Source organism: Trachymyrmex cornetzi, unplaced genomic scaffold (assembly GCF_001594075.2).
Source record: "Trachymyrmex cornetzi isolate Tcor2-1 unplaced genomic scaffold, Tcor1.1 scaffold67, whole genome shotgun sequence".
NCBI classification, from domain to species: Eukaryota; Metazoa; Arthropoda; class Insecta; order Hymenoptera; family Formicidae; genus Trachymyrmex; species Trachymyrmex cornetzi.
The window spans coordinates 2838622-2856305 of NW_017299992.1; the positions used below are offsets into that span (position 1 = coordinate 2838622).

Genomic DNA, 17684 nt, shown 5'->3' on the forward strand with positions numbered 1-17684 from the left:
TTCCGATATTTTTGCGAAGATTGCCTCAGCTCATAATATCTCTTCGAAGCTCAATTTCATAATTCCTCTTTACGAATATTATTTTATAAAGATCGCCACATTAAAATGTACATAAAACAATCGTAATAGTATCTAGAAAAATAATTTTCAAATAAAATATTCACAAATTTTCTGACGTTATCACGAAATTTATATAGCAAACTAATTCAATAAAATCTTTAATTCAAATTTATATATAATTATAATTATATAAATATAATATTATATCATATAATTGTACAAAAATTTTATTTTACAAAATGTTTATTTTTCTGGAATTTATCAACAAGTCCAAAATAATTACAATCTCTACAAAATTTTATAACTTCCATAAATCTAATTCTACAAAATTTATAATCGTTTATATAATATTAGATTTAAAAAAAAATAAAAATAAAAAATTAAATGGGAGTAGTAAAACTAAAAACCATAAAAATCTATTAACGCGCCAGAATAATCGCGAATTCGCGCATATGTTTTGTTATTTACAAAGTTCAAGCGTCAATTTTGACATTATGTAGATAAAAAAATCTTTGCTAAAGAAATCATCAAGAAATAAACAGTATAACTTACAATTACTAATAATCATAAAACATGAAATTTATAGATATTTATAATAAATCATATCATGTTATAAAAAAATTAAGAAAAACCATAAAATTTTTAATCATTTCTCTCCTTCCATGTTAACTTTTTAAATCTCAAATATCGACAGGAATTTTGATAATAAAAAAAGTTATTTTCTAATAAATCGAATCGAAAAGAGTATTACAATAAAATAATTCTATTTTAAACATAATACTACTTTGATAAATATATTTTCCAAAACGCGAAGTACACCGCTTTCTAGTTCAACTTTTCTTATGCACATTTATACATCAATATGAGAAAATCTATACGTGAAATACATCACACTGATTTCTTATGTAAGCTGTGTTCGGAAACTTTACTCGAGTGCCTTAGTATGTCGTTCTATCTTTATCGTTCATTTTTATCGTTAGTAAAATAATATAATGCACTCAGGCACTTAAATTTCTAAATATAATCAATTAGCCATAATGATATTGGTAAAAAGAAACCATCCCCTATATTCCAAATTTTACTCACCAATACCGCCAACTTCAGAACTGATTTCGCATCCAGAAATAGATCTGTAAGAAATATATTGCCGATTAGATTTTAATTGAACATGTTTAATATAAAAGTTTTTTCTACAATAACAAAATACAATTTTCATATCCGCAAAAATTTAGTAACAAAAAACCATATAATATAAATATATTAATAATTAATAACTAAATAATAAATAAAAAATAAATATAGTAATCTTAAAGTAATTTCGATTATATACATTTAGACATCTTTTTAATGCACTTACATCAAATATTAAAAATTTATATTGTATAATTTCTTAATAACATTAAAAGATATATTTAAAATTGTTAAGTTTGAATTGCGAAAAAAATATTAAAATAAATACGACTTTTTTGCCTTCAGGCTTATTCTGCTTAGCCCGAATCACTTTTGTGTTGCATTTACGTCAATTTTATATTTCATTATTTCTCACTCCCTTGTATAAGCATTGATTATGCGCAAGAAACACGTATAACATTTGACAAAGTAATTAATTTTAAATAATTTTATCTTATTTTTGTTAGAAAATTTTAATTTTTTATTTAAAAAGTTACTTGTTTATATTTCAAATTAATTAATAATAGTTAATTAAATTGTCAAATATTTTATATTATATTTGACAGAATCATATATCATTATATAGTCACGATATCGCAATTATAAAAATTATTCTTATCTCACATAAAAATATTTATTGTCAAATTTAATTCAGGGAAACATTTTTAAAGAATTAATATTAATATATGTATACTATAATTTATTAATACCAATAGAAATACTTTACTATTTATTTCAGTAATGGCATTTACTATTTTACATAATAATTACGTTAAAAAATAAAATCTCAATGTATTAAAATAAGATAAGTATAAAATTTAGAGGAATTATTAAATATTTTTTCAAGAGAGAAACTCTGTTACATCTATTAAATCATCAATATTATAATTATGGTAGGATTATTAAATTACTATAATATAATGATATTAATTATAATATATTAATAATAATCTTTTACGCCGAACTGTGGCTTATTAAGTAATCAATGTTTCTATATCATATTTCCTATTGGAAATATAATAAACTACACGTATTCATTCAAATATCTCAATATTTATCAATTAAACACTATACATATCATATATGCATATATGTTTTTAGATTAGAATAATATACTAGAATATACATATACGAGAATAATATATATCATTATACTTGTGTTAGAATATCATTACATAATATATATCATTATACTAGTTAGAATATTTGTATGAAACTAGGATATGTCAATTAATACATATTAAACGAAAATACAAAGAAACCAGAATTGTTACAATTAAACAACTGTCGTTTGTGTGAAAAAACTATTTCCTTACACCTCGAGAACAAAGAGAGTCCTGTCGCAAGTTTATCTGAACCGAAATAAAGCTGATGTATTTTATATGTACCGATCCTCTTCTCTATACGTAACGCGGCGAGAAATTCGGAATAAAATAAATTTGTAACGAATATATAAAAGATGAATTTTTTACAGGTACATGGAAGGACAACGATTCTGCTGAAGTTATAAATTTAGCTAGATATGTCATTAGATACATGTCTCATCACTGGGAATTTACCGTAACGTGATGCTATAATTTTCACTACTGACAGTAAATATAATCGAAACACAACTTTTGATGATTTAAACAAAATTATTTTCAGATCTGTATCCAACTAAATTTTTTAATATTTTAGTGTCATAAAACCGTTCTTTCCGTGTATTTTTATACGTGGCGTTTACAATTTTACCGTTTAGAAGGCCGACAAAAAACAGAACTATTTCGCAAAAAAAAAAGACTCGAAAACTAATAAAGTGCATTCCGTTTCACGCATGTGTTGTGATGGATCACTTTATCCTTCTTTAAGACTGCCTTCGAGAATACAGACGAGTGCCTCCGGATATCAATCTTGTTTAACACCCAGTGAATAACAAGGATAAAAGCTTGGAAGCATTCGATGTACATTCTCGAATGCAACACAATTCGAGGAACAAGGATAAAATGCTACATTATGCGTATCATGCGTGAAACGGAACTCCTAAATTATTACGAGCATCTCAGAACTTCTCGTATTCCCTATCGTTTAATCGTACATATTTTTAAGAACGCTTCACTCAAATAATATATTTTTTCGAAATGCAAAATTGTACTTACCTGTTACTCATAAAACAACGGTAGAAGACGAAGAGGACACGAGACGACGGAGCAACGCGGCGACGCCATGTTGCGCGCTTCTGACGATGCTTGCATGACGTCACAGTGACGTCACAGTTAACGCCTACATTCAAAAATTTCACTCGAGTACCATCCAGGTATCACTTTATCCTCGTTTAACATTCGATGAACAAGGATAAAATAATAATTTGATTAAACTTCTGAACGTGGCCCAACATGAAGATATTAATGGCGTATTTAAATTTGTTACAATATAAACTTGTCAAATTCGAAAACTCAAATATAATAGTAACCATTCAATACCGTGATTTTGTTGAGAAATCAGTGTTGAGAAGCATATATGCTTTAAAATACAACAATTATCTGTAAATTGTATATGTAAAATTTTGTTTTGCATATTAAATATAATGTTTTATATATCATAATTCAAATTTATCTATTTAGGTTTTAACAAATATCACGTTATAACAAAATATAAAGTATTTAAATAAAATCTTCCAATAGTTATACAATGATTGTTTATTAAATATTTGAAATTATTTTTAATTAAATCAATATTATTTTTAGTTAAATCAATAATAATAAGGTTCATATTTTAGTTTCAAAATAATATAAAATTAACAATTGCATTTATATTCAAAAATATTATTGAAATAAAAAAAAACATAGAACACTCACCACATACTTATATACTATAATATTTTTATGTTTTTGTGGATATCGCACAATAATATCCCTATTTATTAAAAAAATGCAAATTATTGTACTCAACAGAAAAAATTTAAGTAAACAAAATTTTTTTAATACTTTTAATTTACCATTAAATGAAATTCTTCTGCTCTTGAAAGTCAGTTTTGTAAATAAAGTTTTTTGTGAATAGCAACACTGTTAATGTAAATATGTTATAAAAAATTTTTATTATATATCACAACGTTTTTAATCACGAATAACAGAATATTGCTGCAATTATATAGGTAACTAATTTACTAGACATTTTAAAAAATGTATGAATTCAAGTTCTATTTTTTAAATTCTACGCAAGAAAGTGCTAAACGATAAGTGTAATTAATTAGACGATAAATAAACTTGAAAGTCTTATCAATAAATTTCAAGTTTTATCTTGACTTTACATTTTAACTCCTAAAGAATTTGCAAGACTGAATTACTATTTGAATTTCATATATAAAATGTACATTTAAATTTAAGTAATATTTTACGAATAAAATTTTACTAGTAAATTCATTAATAAAGTGAGCAAAATTTTGTACGACACATATGTTAATGTCTGTTATAAATATGTAATTCCACGACTTCGCTTGAACTATAATAATTAATAATTTATTCAATAATATACGATTCTATCCCTTTCCTTTAAAAGACGCATCCATTTGAGATATTCTGTCACACATTCAACTGTAGGATAATCATATTTCACGCATGCAGTAAATTCAATGTATTCGCTATTTTGGAATGATATGATAATGTCAAATACGATTATATGAAAGATTCTCGTATACCTGTGTTTGCAATTCGTCTTTTATCAAATGACAAATGTACGTATCCTAAAATGAACAGCCAAATATCTTTTATTTCTTTGTAAAATTGTTTTTTGTATGTACAAAGAAAATTACATGTTAAGGATATTGTGACGTATTTTTCTTTCTTGTTATTTGATAATAACAATTTTCCTTATCAATTTTCATTATATAAAATGTTATGTTATGTCATGTAGAAAATCATTAACAATTTGGTCTTATAATTATTGATGTTTTAATTCTTCAGACACGTGAATTTATCACAATAATAGACATTTATTGCCTAAATAAACATATTTGGCATAGCAATATACTACTAAAATGAATACACATATAAGTACCAAACTTTGGATGTATCGTTAGAATATATAAAAAATATAAAATACACATTTTTTTATATATGCTAAATGAAATTAGTTACTAAACATACATATATTCCCGAAATAAATAGCCAAATTCTGAGTTTATTTTTTTCTCATCCTTAAAACGAAAGAACAGTTACAGTAAGACAGACTTTGGCAATATATTTCAGGAAGTAAAAAGAATAGATACAAAGGAACAAAATATTAGTCAAATATTAGTAAAATATTATACTCAAGTTATATGCTTTAGAGAGTCTTCCATATAAAAATAGATGTAAATAAAAGTTTTCAATTTATTAATAATATTGTTTATTACTACTGTGTTTCCATTCATATATTCCTTGAAAAATTTTAAGTTAATTACAAAAATTTATTTTTATCTCTACCTATATTTTTTCGTATTTCTTTTTAATATTAAATATCTTCTTTTATTTCTAAATTAATACTTCATTAAAATAAAGCCCATGTAGAATTAACTGTATGATGAAAATGTTATTTACATAATTTAAAGTGAGAGTGAGAGAAAAATCTGATACACTGGAAATACAGTAGTAATGAGGCTCGCTGTAGTACACCACAAACTAAAAAAAGCTCTAATAGAAAACATTAATAAGAAAATCTAAACAAAGAGGAACATTTTTAAAGAATTGACAACAAAAATGATAACAAAAAAAAACATAAAAAATCAAGTATTAAGTATTAAGTGGATTATCAAAATATAAAATTATTCGTAAAATCTGACATTACTTGTCAAATCATACATCGAACAAATAGTTACTACGTTGTACTTCTGTGATGTTGACGTCATGTACGATTTTTCGCAATTTCTTAGTAGTAATTTCAGTTCTAGGACATCATGTAAGAAACCAACTATCAATGACGTTCAATCAGACTTACTAATCATGAAGAAGCATATGCCTTTGAAAAGCACGAAATCTGACATATGATTTTGAACATTTTTTACAAATATAGTTCTTCTCCAACTTTTCGTGGAGACCATGTGGTACATTATGCACTAACCGTAAATGCTGAGCTAATGACGATTTATGTCTGTAAATGTGTTAAAATAATATCTGTACATAAATCATACATTCAACACGTATTTATAACGTATTTACAACTATCAAACAGCAAGCAAGAAGCTTTATCTCTATATTCTTACCTGTACATTTTATTGCAGATATGACAAGGAAAATTTTCCTTGTGAAAGTAACAGTGACTAAAATGTTTCCATAACTGATGCTTTTTACTGAACAATTTTCCACATTGAGCACACTGCATAACATATAAATCTGAAATAAAAATATTACAGATACTTATTAAGTAATTCAGGTAATAAAAACTTGAAGTAATAATTTATTGTAATTATTTTTCTCTATCTTTTATATTTACCTGTGTTGTTTTCTGGTATCTGATATGTAGAATCGGAAACAGGTGCATTCGATGAGACAGCGTTTTGAATCAGTATTTCATCATGAGAAATCATTTTATTTTCCTTCATTGAAAAACTGTCCAAATTTAAATAATTAGGGATATCTATTTCATCGAAAGTTTTTGAATTTTCCATTGTTATTTTATTAGGATATGTGACTAATGCTGCAGGATATGATTCTACACAAATATCTTTTTTATTAATATGGGAAGGCTGTAAATTTTGCGATTCATTTTGGTTTATGGATGACATATTTGTACTGCTTTCAATTAGTTCTGTTGTACTACATGAATTTTCTTTCATTGAAATGTTCTCGTCAAACTCTTCATAAAAATTCTTTTCAAAGTCCATTAAATTACCAAATATATGAAAGTAATTATTAATATAAAAGTCATAAAAGTTTGTATGCAAATCACATGCGAAAAGCTCTGCTTCCATGTCGTCACTGCTCGTAGAAGTTGATACTGGATCTTCATAAAATATAATATCTTTGTCATGTGACATACAATTTGCACAAGAACAAGAATATAATATTTTGGATCCACATAAAAAATTAGAGCCAATGTAGCTGTCTATCGTCTTTCGTTGCAAATTATTCTCTGTTATTGGAAACTCATAACTTGTAATATCTTTTTGGATAGTTTTAGACTGCGTTGTGTTAATCTCTGTCGGTTTACAAGAAATAACATTGTTGAGATTTATATCACATTCTTTTTCGAATTTGTAAATCTCGTTGTTACAGTAGAACATATTAGATGGCTCGATCGGTTCTGTTGTAACGTCATTTAAATCATTTACATTTATATTTGAAAAATTAGGGTTGTAAATGGAAAGTTGTTGAGGAAGTATATCATTCTTCAAAAAATTATTAACATCTTGCATAGCATTCTTCATATTCATATCTGGAATAGTAGCTAAAGTAATTAGCTTTTTACGTGACACTTGTGTTTTCCTGCTAGATTTACGAGCTGTTTTTTTTTTCAAGTTTTTATCGAATGAACTTTTCTTCTGCTTGTTATACTTTACGTTTTTTTTCTTTGTTGATGTATTTTTCTGGCAACTTGGTGACACATTTATTAATGTGTTTAACTGACTAACTTCTTGCAGTAGATTTCTATTTTTGTTATTGTTGCAATCAGGAATATTATATTGAACGTCCAATGGATTGTGCACTTGCTTTCTTTGATGATGCGATTTTAGCGAAGTGATTTTATTATAATTAGCTTCCATATCTAAATCAACGCTAGATGATGTATTTAATTCCCAAGAAGAATTTCCGTCTTCTGCACCGGAAGTACTTGTATCGGTTTTGTTTAATACTTTATGATTTCTAGATGTTTTTGTGTTATTGCTTCTTAAAATATTTGGTAGATTCCGTAGAAGCTGTACATTATGCAATGAAGCTTGGTTTGCGATAGTTTTCTCCTCAGAGATATTTGCATCTTCCATAAAAATGGTTTCGAAGGATTTCATAGATGATGAACCTACTTCAATATTCATCTTTTTCCTGGTATTATCACAATTCTGTGCCTGCATACTCTGCTGCGACATATACGAACCTTTAGCCAGTAAACAAAATAATTGATAGAATATTTAATAAATATTTGCCTATTCTAATATATAAGATATCTCAAATATGGAAGATAAAATAGTATATGAAATATTTGTCCATGGTCAACTGTTATATTTACGATTTTTACCATAATCTAATTAAGACGATAAAATTCTTTACAATCAACATTTCAAAGAACTTTGCTTTGCACGTAATTAAATACAATCTCTTAATCCCTAGATTACTTAAAATCATAATAAAAGTAGAGTATATTACGGATATATTTAATATCATATTAATTATTTATTTGTAAATAATGGTGCGTTCACATAAAGATCATTTAAAGGATGTAAACAATCATTTTATATATAATTATTAAAAATTATTTGTAAAATTTGTAAACTGTATTTCAAAAAATTAATATTTTAAGTTTTATATATTTTGACATTTTATCGAGCCATCAAATTAATACATAAATTAATTTTAACTATAAAGTCTCTTTCCCAATTTTTTGTTTTATTTTATTTATAACAAAGATTATAAAGAAATATAGTTAAAACATACTTGATTACATTTTCATTCTAACTTTAAAGGAATAACGCAAAAAGTAAAGTCAAAAATTACCTTTACAAAAAAAATTAGGCTTTAGTTTCTCAATTGTTATGAAAAAAATCTGTTAATTTAAAACTTCACTATAAAACTCGAGACATATCCTTGATAAAAAAGATCTATTATCTATTGTTTAATTATTGTCAAATTAAAACAATAAAATGTTTCAAAATTTTATCAGTGTTTCAAAGAATTACTATAAATATAATCTCCTAACGCCTAGCTTATCTAAAATCGTAATAAATATTCTCGCGTAAGTCAAGCATATTATATGTTTATTTAATACAACACTGATAAATCAAAGCATCAGAGGGCAAGATCGTCACTATTTTTAGAACTTCGAGCGACTCACAAAAAGCACTGAACAATAAGCACCGATTTAATCCGAAATACTCTAAAAAAAAAAAAATTCTGCATGCATACGCATACCTTCCAAGAAATCAAAAATCGTCAATTAAAAACTTTTGTCGGAGATCCGATAATAGAATAAGAGGAAGGAGGGGAAGGTGAGCGTCAAAAGCACTGTCACAGCACTGGCTTTGTTCTTCCTGTCTCACTCCCAGGACGATTTTCGCCGGTGATGAAAAATTCGTCGTAACCGCGAGTGACACGAGTCCGAGCCCGTCTTTCGTTCGCGCGCGACTGACAATGAGACTCGTGGCGTGGTGACACACAAAAGCCGCTCTCTCAGCCACTAAACAAAAACCGTAACCTGAGAAGTCCTTGAGGGAGCGATAATCGCATGAAAAAAGATATCCCATGGGCGCCCGCGAATGTAAACAAAGTCGCCCCTAGTCGCCCTGTAACTTCGCAGCCTTTTTTTCTAAACGTTCGCTACGCTGCTACGTTCAGACGGCAGTACTGGCACTCAAAGGCGCCGCGCATAAAAAATGGGACATGTATAGGTGTGTAAAAGCGCTGAAAACAGTGAAAACGTGTCTAAACTGGTTTTTTTCCATACCAGGATTGATTCTAGGCTGCGTTCCGTTTCATCCGCATGTCGCATTATTTATCCTTGTTATTCATCGAATGTTAAACAAGGATAAGGGCACAGCCCTAAATACTACTTACAGCTTCATTCTTTCCTTCTTTTTCTTTTCACATTGGAGAGAATTCGAGAGAGATTAATCATGCAAGAAGTTCAATTCTGATAAAAAAAGAACAGGCTTAACAGTACGATTCTAACTATAACAAGTCGACACAATTGTAAAATACTGTGATGTTTTTCAACTAAATCGTCATAAATAAAACATTACTTCCCGAAAGCAATTATATATTTTATTTTTCATTGTTATTTATTTTTCTATGAATGACACTTTCCGATAAGAGATTTCAAGATTACGACGTTCGAATGTGTTCTTGGTCCTAGCTATACAAGACCTTTTTCTTCAATCTCACAGTGAAATGAAAAAGCTAAACGTTTCAGCTATTACTCTGTCACAGGGTGTAAACGTTCTCTGTTGCTGGAAAGCACTCAATACATACCTACATATTTGCGTCGTACGTAAATACATGGTTCCGAAAATTCTAAACCAAGTATTTTGAAGTTTAGAGATAAGTGTTTCTATACTTCTATTTGTTTCCACGTGAAATTTGATAACGATGGCCTTTTTTTTACCGCCTCAAGTGTTACTCATTTGAACGGAGGTTCTCATATCTTGCCTTCGAGCTTCGCGACGGCCGACGGCTTTAAGCCGGCCTAAACGATCTACACATATCTAATTCGCGATCAGAATTCAGGACATTTCAGATAGGATTGCCGTCATCGCCACACGTAACTTATGAATTCAGAGTTATGCGTCTCGTTCGATCGCGCCGGTCGCGTCGCGTAAACTGCGCGAAGTGAATCGCACGTCGCACGATACACGATACGAAAAAAACATCTGAACTCTGAAGACTCGGAAATGTGCACGTTGGCGCTCGTCATGTGCACACGTGCACGTACAAGAGTATCTTTCACGCACGATTGCATGATGTATTATTTTATCCTTCTTTATTCGGCGAAGAACAAGGATAAAATGATACATCGTGTGCATATTGCATAAAATTGAACGCACGCAATTGTAAAATGCACAATGCATACGGCATATTAAGGAATGAGGATGCAATCCACTCACTGCAAAATGCTTCGTTGTTCAATCAGAAGAAAAAAATTGACCAATGCAAAGTGGAATCGCACTCTAATGCCCGGTTCCACAAATGTAGTTTAATCTCGACTCAACTTACTCTTCGTCTTTTTGTAATTCAAAAGATTAGAGAAAGACGAAAAGTTGAACCGAGATTAAAGTTAATCTACGTTGGTGGAAATGGGCACCAGTTGTAAATAGCATTTTACTGTCAAATCTGTAGAATGTCTAAAACGACTTTAAAAATATTCGTTGCTTCCTTCGACAATGTTCTGGTGGAAAATTAACGAGCAATTTAATGTAATTTTTTTCTTTGCTTCAAGTATCAATGCACTATATGGATCAACTGAATCCTTGGAGTTCAAATTGGAATCTTATTATACTATATAACAAAATATGTGAGCAAAAAAGAGAATTTAAACAAAGAATTGATATGTATATAAATATATAATTTTGACAATTTTAAATTCATTCACAGACTTAAAAATTTTTACTTTTAAAACCAAGAGTACATTGTTTTCATATCTGTAACGTAAAAGTAAATATATACATATTTAACATTATATAAATTTTAAATACAATTTTAAAAGCTTGCTGATTCTAGTTGGTTGTAATAAATTCTTTATTTATATTTTTCTGATAACATAATTTCTAATTAAATTAATGAATAGATTTCTTATATATACAGTTTATAGGATAAATGACATAAATGTAAAGTGAGATAACATTGTAATAAAATATTTTATTAAAATGAATGTATAGCAGTTTTGAAAACAGTATTTTTATAAATGACGAGTTTATAGACATAATAAAATAAATAAAATATACGAAACATTAATTTGATAATACTTATTATGCATTAATCTCTTAATGACTTCATATAAGTAAAATTACCAATCGTTACCATCATCAAGATTGTTTCCGTTTTTCAAACTTGAAAATAAAACATCATTGATCTTGGATCGAGGATCCTCCTTGATCTTCGTTGGTATTGCTTCTGTCTGCCCCAACATCCATTCTAATTCTATGTAACAAAGTAAAAAAAAAAAAAAATTATTTCTTTGTACATTTTCTTTGTGACACTTTGCAATCAAGCAAGTATTACCTGCTTCAGACAGTTTCATGCCACGGAATTCGAGTGGCCCAATAATTTGTTTCACCATATTTCCATCGTGATAAATGAATATTGTAGGAAGATTACTGTCGGGCCAGTTTGGGATACAAGTAGTAGAGATACTTTTCAAAAATTTAGTGGCAGGAAACTTTCTTGCTAGACTGGCAAGATGCTGATTGACTAGAGTACAGAGGGGAATGCTGAAAAGATATATGTATTATGAGTTAGTTTCATGATTATGTTCACTATGAAGGTTTGTTCTGCTTTGTTTTATCATACCCAGCTTTGTAAAGATATAAAACAACCCAAACTTCTTCACCAGCATTGTTAACTTCCTTAACATAATCTTCTGCAGATATTTCTCGCACCTCTCCATATTTACACTTGTTAGCTAACTCCTTCATTTCTGCTATTCTCTTTCGTCGATATTCCTCTAGAACTCGTTCGTCCTCTTCATCTTCCAGCTCATCTAACTCATCCAAGGTCTTCTCTTCTAAATTGTTACAATCTGTAAAAATTGAATTTGTGAGCTGACGATAACACATCAATAAATAATTAAAATACAATTTAATTAGATATTAAAAAACATAATCACCACGTCCTGTTTTCTCATCTATCGTACTCTCCAACAGATTTACTATCTGATCCTCAGTAACTTCCTGTTCCTTTTCCTTCTCAGGTATGATACCTTTCCTCCTAAGGATATCATTCCATTCGGTGTCTTCATTTGGATCTTGCTGAAATTAACTTGAAAAGCTATCTGCTTGGATAATACAAAACGCAAAAATAACTAAATTCTCTTCTTTATACTACGAAATAATATATTAGAAAATATTATTTAAATAAATATGTATATATATTTTTTTTTCTATCTAAAGTCATACTACCATATAAGGAATCACGCGTTCGTTTATTATAATTAACCTCCGCCTAACCTCTTAGCCTCCAAAATGTTCCAATTTTTATTAATACTCACCATTTTGAGAGACTGATATTAAACACTTCTATTTTATTTACTGGAAACTAATTCTGCTCTCTTTTGGTATTCTTTACAAAAAAAAACCTTTTAAATATATACAATTATTGCAACGAAAGAGAAACTAATAGCGACAACTCTATTTTCAACTGATCGACTACATGCTGCATGCTGCTACACACCACTTATGCATGACGCACACACACACGCATGCATGTGTCAGACTATTATTGTTATATTTTGTAGGTAGAGATTGTATGCTACAAAAATATATATGAGAAATATATGTTAAATATCTACCAAAAAAAAAAATGATAATTCTTATTTAAGACTAATATATGCAATACACTAGCTACATTTAATAACTACTAATTATTATTTATGATTTTATTAGTGTCATATAAATGTAATTTAGATATTTTTTATCAATTTGATACATATCGCTAAAAACATCGCACAAGAAAAACAGGATATAATATAGAAATGACAAAAATGTTATAAAGTTTTATTACACTTATCTGATACAATTGTAAAAATTGATATATTAAATTTTGCTACGTAAAATGATATCTTAGGGTATTTGTAAAAATAATCTATCTTCAAGTAATTATAATAATTACAGTATATAATTAATTACATTAATTATAATTATATATAATTTTTAATATATATAAATTAAATTTCAAACCAATACAAGTATTAAATATATATAAAATAATAGTTTGTGCATTTAAGTTCTTTCAATTTAACTCATCATACACACATATTAGATCATTCTCTTGGTTAATAATTTCAACATTAACCATAATTCTCAGTATTGGATTTTAAATTCAATTTATAATATTAACAAGACAACCATACTAACAAGTTAATTTTATTCATTTATTCCATTAGATACTATAATCATTATTTAAAAAAATAGATTCAAAGTTGTGGATATGACGAAATTTAGAGCATTCATGATTAATATTTGTTTTGGCACTTCTCTTGAAAGTCGCACACACGTCAGTCTTTATGTTTGTATATTGTGTAATCTAGAATTAACATTTTTTTTTAATAATAAATCCTTATGCAAGACAATTTCCCTTGTTGACAGTATATATGTGTACTACAGTAAATAAATAAAATATTAAAAATATATATGTATTATAGATAACTTACAATAAAGATATGTTCATTTGATTAAATAATAAATTAAAAATATTAATAATGACTAAAGCTGCGTGTTCGCATATATGGTCATGTATAAATACACAAGACAAGTTCTCAATCAATCAAGAACAGTCTGTGTATATACATCTATTATTATATATCGTAATATATAATAAAAGTATCCTAAATAATGCGACAGAGTAGTAACTTTCGGTCAATATACTAAGATACTTCGTTACAAAGATGTCTATCTATTTTCATGACTTGCATCATTTGATTGTTGATTCTTGGTCTCCACGGGAAGTACAAGCGTAGCAATTGCAGCGCACAAAGCGGTTGTCGCATAAGTGATCATGGCTCCCGTGATGGACCATTGTAAAAATACTTGCGCTACGTATGGAGTGATCATAGCACCGATTCGTGCCATAGCGCTACACGCACTTACACCTATGCTTCGTAAATGTGTAGGGTATACTTCTGGCGTGTATACGTACGCAGCTTGAAACACACCGGCAATTAAGCCTCTGGCTAGGAAAATGGCAATGGTCAACACTGCTCTACTCAACAAACAGGTCCTGCTTAAGAAGCAAACTACCATGGCAAACATGACTAACTGGCAAGCCATTGTCTTTCGTCTACCTATTTTCTCAATCGCGAAAACAGTAGAAAATATGCCAGGAAATTCCGCCAATGTTGTCCAAAGTAGATCGATGTAGTCACTACGCCGCAATCGGCAGTCAAGTTGGCATGTACCTTCATTGTTGCTCGTACTCCATGTGCTACATTGCTCTGAGGATGTGTGAAAAAGTTCAGTTGTCATTAATACCACTCCATAGTAGCAGAACGCTGTACTCATCCTGTAAAATATGTTATAATACACATTTAGATCGTAAATATAATATTACGAATATATTTTATTTGCCAACGTTATACTAAAGTTGCAAAAATATTGAGATAAAGTTAATATTTTTATATTTAGTTTGTTATTTACCATACAAGCCAAAGTAAAGCAGATGTTCTGTACATTTCTTTACTCAGAACATCTTTAAATCGACCATGATGACCTTGATAAAATCTATCCATAACTAGTCTTCCTACAGGCAATGATTTTTTATTTTCTCTAGCTACACGTTCTAATGTTGAAATTGCACGATCTGTTCTTCCAGTTGTCATATCAAATACTGTAGATTCTGGCAGCCACTGCAAATATATGAAATTACTTAATATAATTTCTAAAGTATTTTTAAATAAATGATATACTTTCAAAAATATCTAAATTTATTACAAACCGGTGTTATTACAGCAAATATAAATAATGGAATGGACGATAATATAAGAAGCCATCTCCATCCAAAATTGGGCATAACGATTAATGCAATCGCCACTTCGAAACAAGCTCCAAGAGCCCAAAAACACTACAATACATGTAACATATATATCTTATACTGTGTTTAATACTATGATGTGTATTAATCCATATACTTATAATATAAACTTACATCCAGTAAAATAACACATCTTGCCCGTTGTTTTGCTGGCAAAAACTCTGCATACAATGTCACCCTGTAAAAAAAAAAGAAGAGTATGCATCAATGACAAGTTTCAAAGCAAATTAGTTGTTCATCTATAAGAAACTTACCAAATACTTACGATTGTGGTACACAACCAATAGCAAATCCTACAACTCCTCTAAGCAACAGGATCCAGAGAAAATTTGGTGCGAATGAACTTAGAAATGCATAATAGGCCAATAATACCGCACACAAAGTTAAAGCTTGCTTACGACCGTATCTGTCGCTTAAATTATTCCAAAAAGTGGAGCTTAACATCATACCAAGAAATACTACCTAAAAGTTCAATTTCCACAATAATAAACTCAAATATTGTCATATATTTTACAAAGATAATTATGCAAATCCAAAAAATACCGTTGTGGTCAGTGCTTGCTGATATCTAGAAATGCCCCAATCACAATGTAAGGATGGACTTAGAATACTCAGTATTGTGATCTCCATACTATCTACCATCCAACAAAGACCCGTGAATAGAGATAATTTTACTTGGAATTTTCCAAAGCCTAATGCATTGATAGCTTGTACCACGGTAAAGGTATCTGTCGATAAGATTTAATTCAACTTAATATAATTTCACAATTGTTACATTTCTTCTATTACTAAACTGAGATATTATACATTCATTTTTATTTCATGATACTTCATATTCGTACATATGTATAAAAGCATATTGTTCCTCTTTAAATGTCAGATGACACATTTTATTATCGCATAAAGTTTATGAAAAATATACACACCTAATTCTTTGTACACATGCATGTCTAATGTACACTGTTGTTAAAAATACTTTACAGCGTTCCATGTTACCACAACTTAACGTAGTAATTAGTAAAACCAGTTTTCCCAGTGTTGTGTTATTTTATCATGCGATAAATATTTACAGCATATGGTCCTCTTTCATATTAAAGTTAAGTAAACCCTTCTGTACAATTAGAACACGGCATATAATTAAACATTACAATATATTACTTCTATACTATTTACATATTTACAAGAGATTTCAATTAGATGTAACATACCATCAGGTATAACTACAACAGAGGAAAGTTCCATTGACCCTTCAGTGGCATTCTCCAAACTCGTAGGACAGCTCGACGTACTTTGTGCGCCAACATTTAACTCGGCACCATGTGATTCTTCTAATTGACGATATGGTTCGTTAGATTTTTTATCTGGTTCCGACATGGTTATGTTCTTTTCAATGAAATCACAACGTAGATATATTCCCAAATATTCGTTATTAGTCACTAACGAAAATGAGCAAATTGGAGTCAGCTCTGACAAATGTTTATTAATCCTATCAAACTTTGCATATATAAATACAACTCCCAATATCAAATTTTGTATGCAGCACGCGTCACACAAAAATGTCAACTGCTTTGTTGGTTAATCTTTCCGTCGCACAGTTTAATTTCTAACTAACCGTGCCACTTTTTAATGATAACGATAAATTTGTTTAATTACAATAAGAAAAATTAAATAAAGTGAAGTAAAAATGAATAAAATATAAAATGCGAAATCTCTAAGCTCTCAAATAGAGACAAACAAAATCTTATCAAATATTTTCATTCAATATCATGAATTTTATTAGACTTCCATATGACTGCATGGAATTCATACTCCATACGCGTTCCTCTGTGATCGGATTATCGGAACGACCAAGTGAGAAACTGATCTCTCGCGGACGTTCGCAAAATTTTAAAGCTTTCTATCTTTCGGTAATTCCACGTATTTATCAATTGCTGCGCAAATACCGATTGTGATAATCGAGCTGATAATACCGACTGTGGTATCTACTCCATTGTCCATCAGTCCATGGTGATTTCCTTTTTCACCATGGTTTCCTCCACCATGCCATGGTGACGC

General features: G+C 29.0%; 2 protein-coding genes across 6 annotated transcripts; both read right to left on the minus strand.

Annotated features, from left to right (window-relative positions):
- Nucleotides 1-6073: 6073 nt before the first annotated feature.
- Nucleotides 6074-10022, minus strand: LOC108767279 (putative histone-lysine N-methyltransferase 1). 4 transcript variants are annotated; one of them, XM_018517035.1, is made up of 5 exons: nucleotides 9948-10022; nucleotides 9306-9570; nucleotides 6676-8274; nucleotides 6446-6575; nucleotides 6074-6333 (listed from the first exon to the last, which is right to left on the minus strand). In XM_018517035.1, the coding sequence occupies exons 3-5, from the start codon at nucleotides 8264-8266 to the stop codon at nucleotides 6180-6182; spliced, it is 1875 nt and encodes a 624-aa protein (XP_018372537.1). In that variant the 5' UTR covers nucleotides 8267-8274; nucleotides 9306-9570; nucleotides 9948-10022; the 3' UTR covers nucleotides 6074-6179. The 4 variants fall into 4 exon arrangements, with proteins under 4 accessions (XP_018372537.1, XP_018372540.1, XP_018372538.1 ...); XM_018517038.1 differs by lacking the exon at nucleotides 9948-10022 and having other exon boundaries at nucleotides 6676-8254; nucleotides 9339-9660; XM_018517036.1 differs by lacking the exon at nucleotides 9948-10022 and having other exon boundaries at nucleotides 6676-8254; nucleotides 9306-9660.
- A 1778-nt stretch (nucleotides 10023-11800) lies between these two features.
- Nucleotides 11801-17156, minus strand: viaf (viral IAP-associated factor). 2 transcript variants are annotated; one of them, XM_018516957.1, is made up of 11 exons: nucleotides 16838-17156; nucleotides 16173-16357; nucleotides 15895-16091; nucleotides 15744-15807; nucleotides 15534-15659; nucleotides 15236-15444; nucleotides 14543-15101; nucleotides 12712-12853; nucleotides 12396-12624; nucleotides 12108-12316; nucleotides 11801-12026 (listed from the first exon to the last, which is right to left on the minus strand). In XM_018516957.1, exons 1-11 carry the CDS (start codon nucleotides 17001-17003, stop codon nucleotides 11893-11895), a joined length of 2220 nt encoding a protein of 739 aa, XP_018372459.1. In that variant the 5' UTR covers nucleotides 17004-17156; the 3' UTR covers nucleotides 11801-11892. The 2 variants fall into 2 exon arrangements, with proteins under 2 accessions (XP_018372459.1, XP_018372458.1); XM_018516956.1 differs by lacking the exons at nucleotides 14543-15101; nucleotides 15236-15444; nucleotides 15534-15659; ... (2 more) ...; nucleotides 16173-16357; nucleotides 16838-17156 and adding an exon at nucleotides 13093-13275 and having other exon boundaries at nucleotides 11815-12026.
- Nucleotides 17157-17684: the final 528 nt, after the last annotated feature.

What these genes read in the sequence shown, in the direction of transcription:
- viaf (XM_018516957.1), bottom strand. Translation starts at nt 17,003, where the DNA reads ATGTCGGAACCAGATAAAAAATCTAACGAACCATATCGTCAATTAGAA. An exon ending in TGTTGTAGTTATACCTGATG is followed by an intron (nt 16,358 to 16,837) that starts GTATGTTACATC and finishes TCTTATCGACAG; the next exon opens with ATACCTTTACCGTGGTACAA. An exon ending in TTATATCTTTACAAAGCTGG is followed by an intron (nt 12,317 to 12,395) that starts GTATGATAAAAC and finishes ATATCTTTTCAG; the next exon opens with CATTCCCCTCTGTACTCTAG.
- LOC108767279 (XM_018517035.1), bottom strand. Translation starts at nt 8,266, where the DNA reads ATGTCGCAGCAGAGTATGCAGGCACAGAATTGTGATAATACCAGGAAA. An exon ending in GATACCAGAAAACAACACAG is followed by an intron (nt 6,576 to 6,675) that starts GTAAATATAAAA and finishes TTTTTATTTCAG; the next exon opens with ATTTATATGTTATGCAGTGT. An exon ending in ATCTGCAATAAAATGTACAG is followed by an intron (nt 6,334 to 6,445) that starts GTAAGAATATAG and finishes ACACATTTACAG; the next exon opens with ACATAAATCGTCATTAGCTC.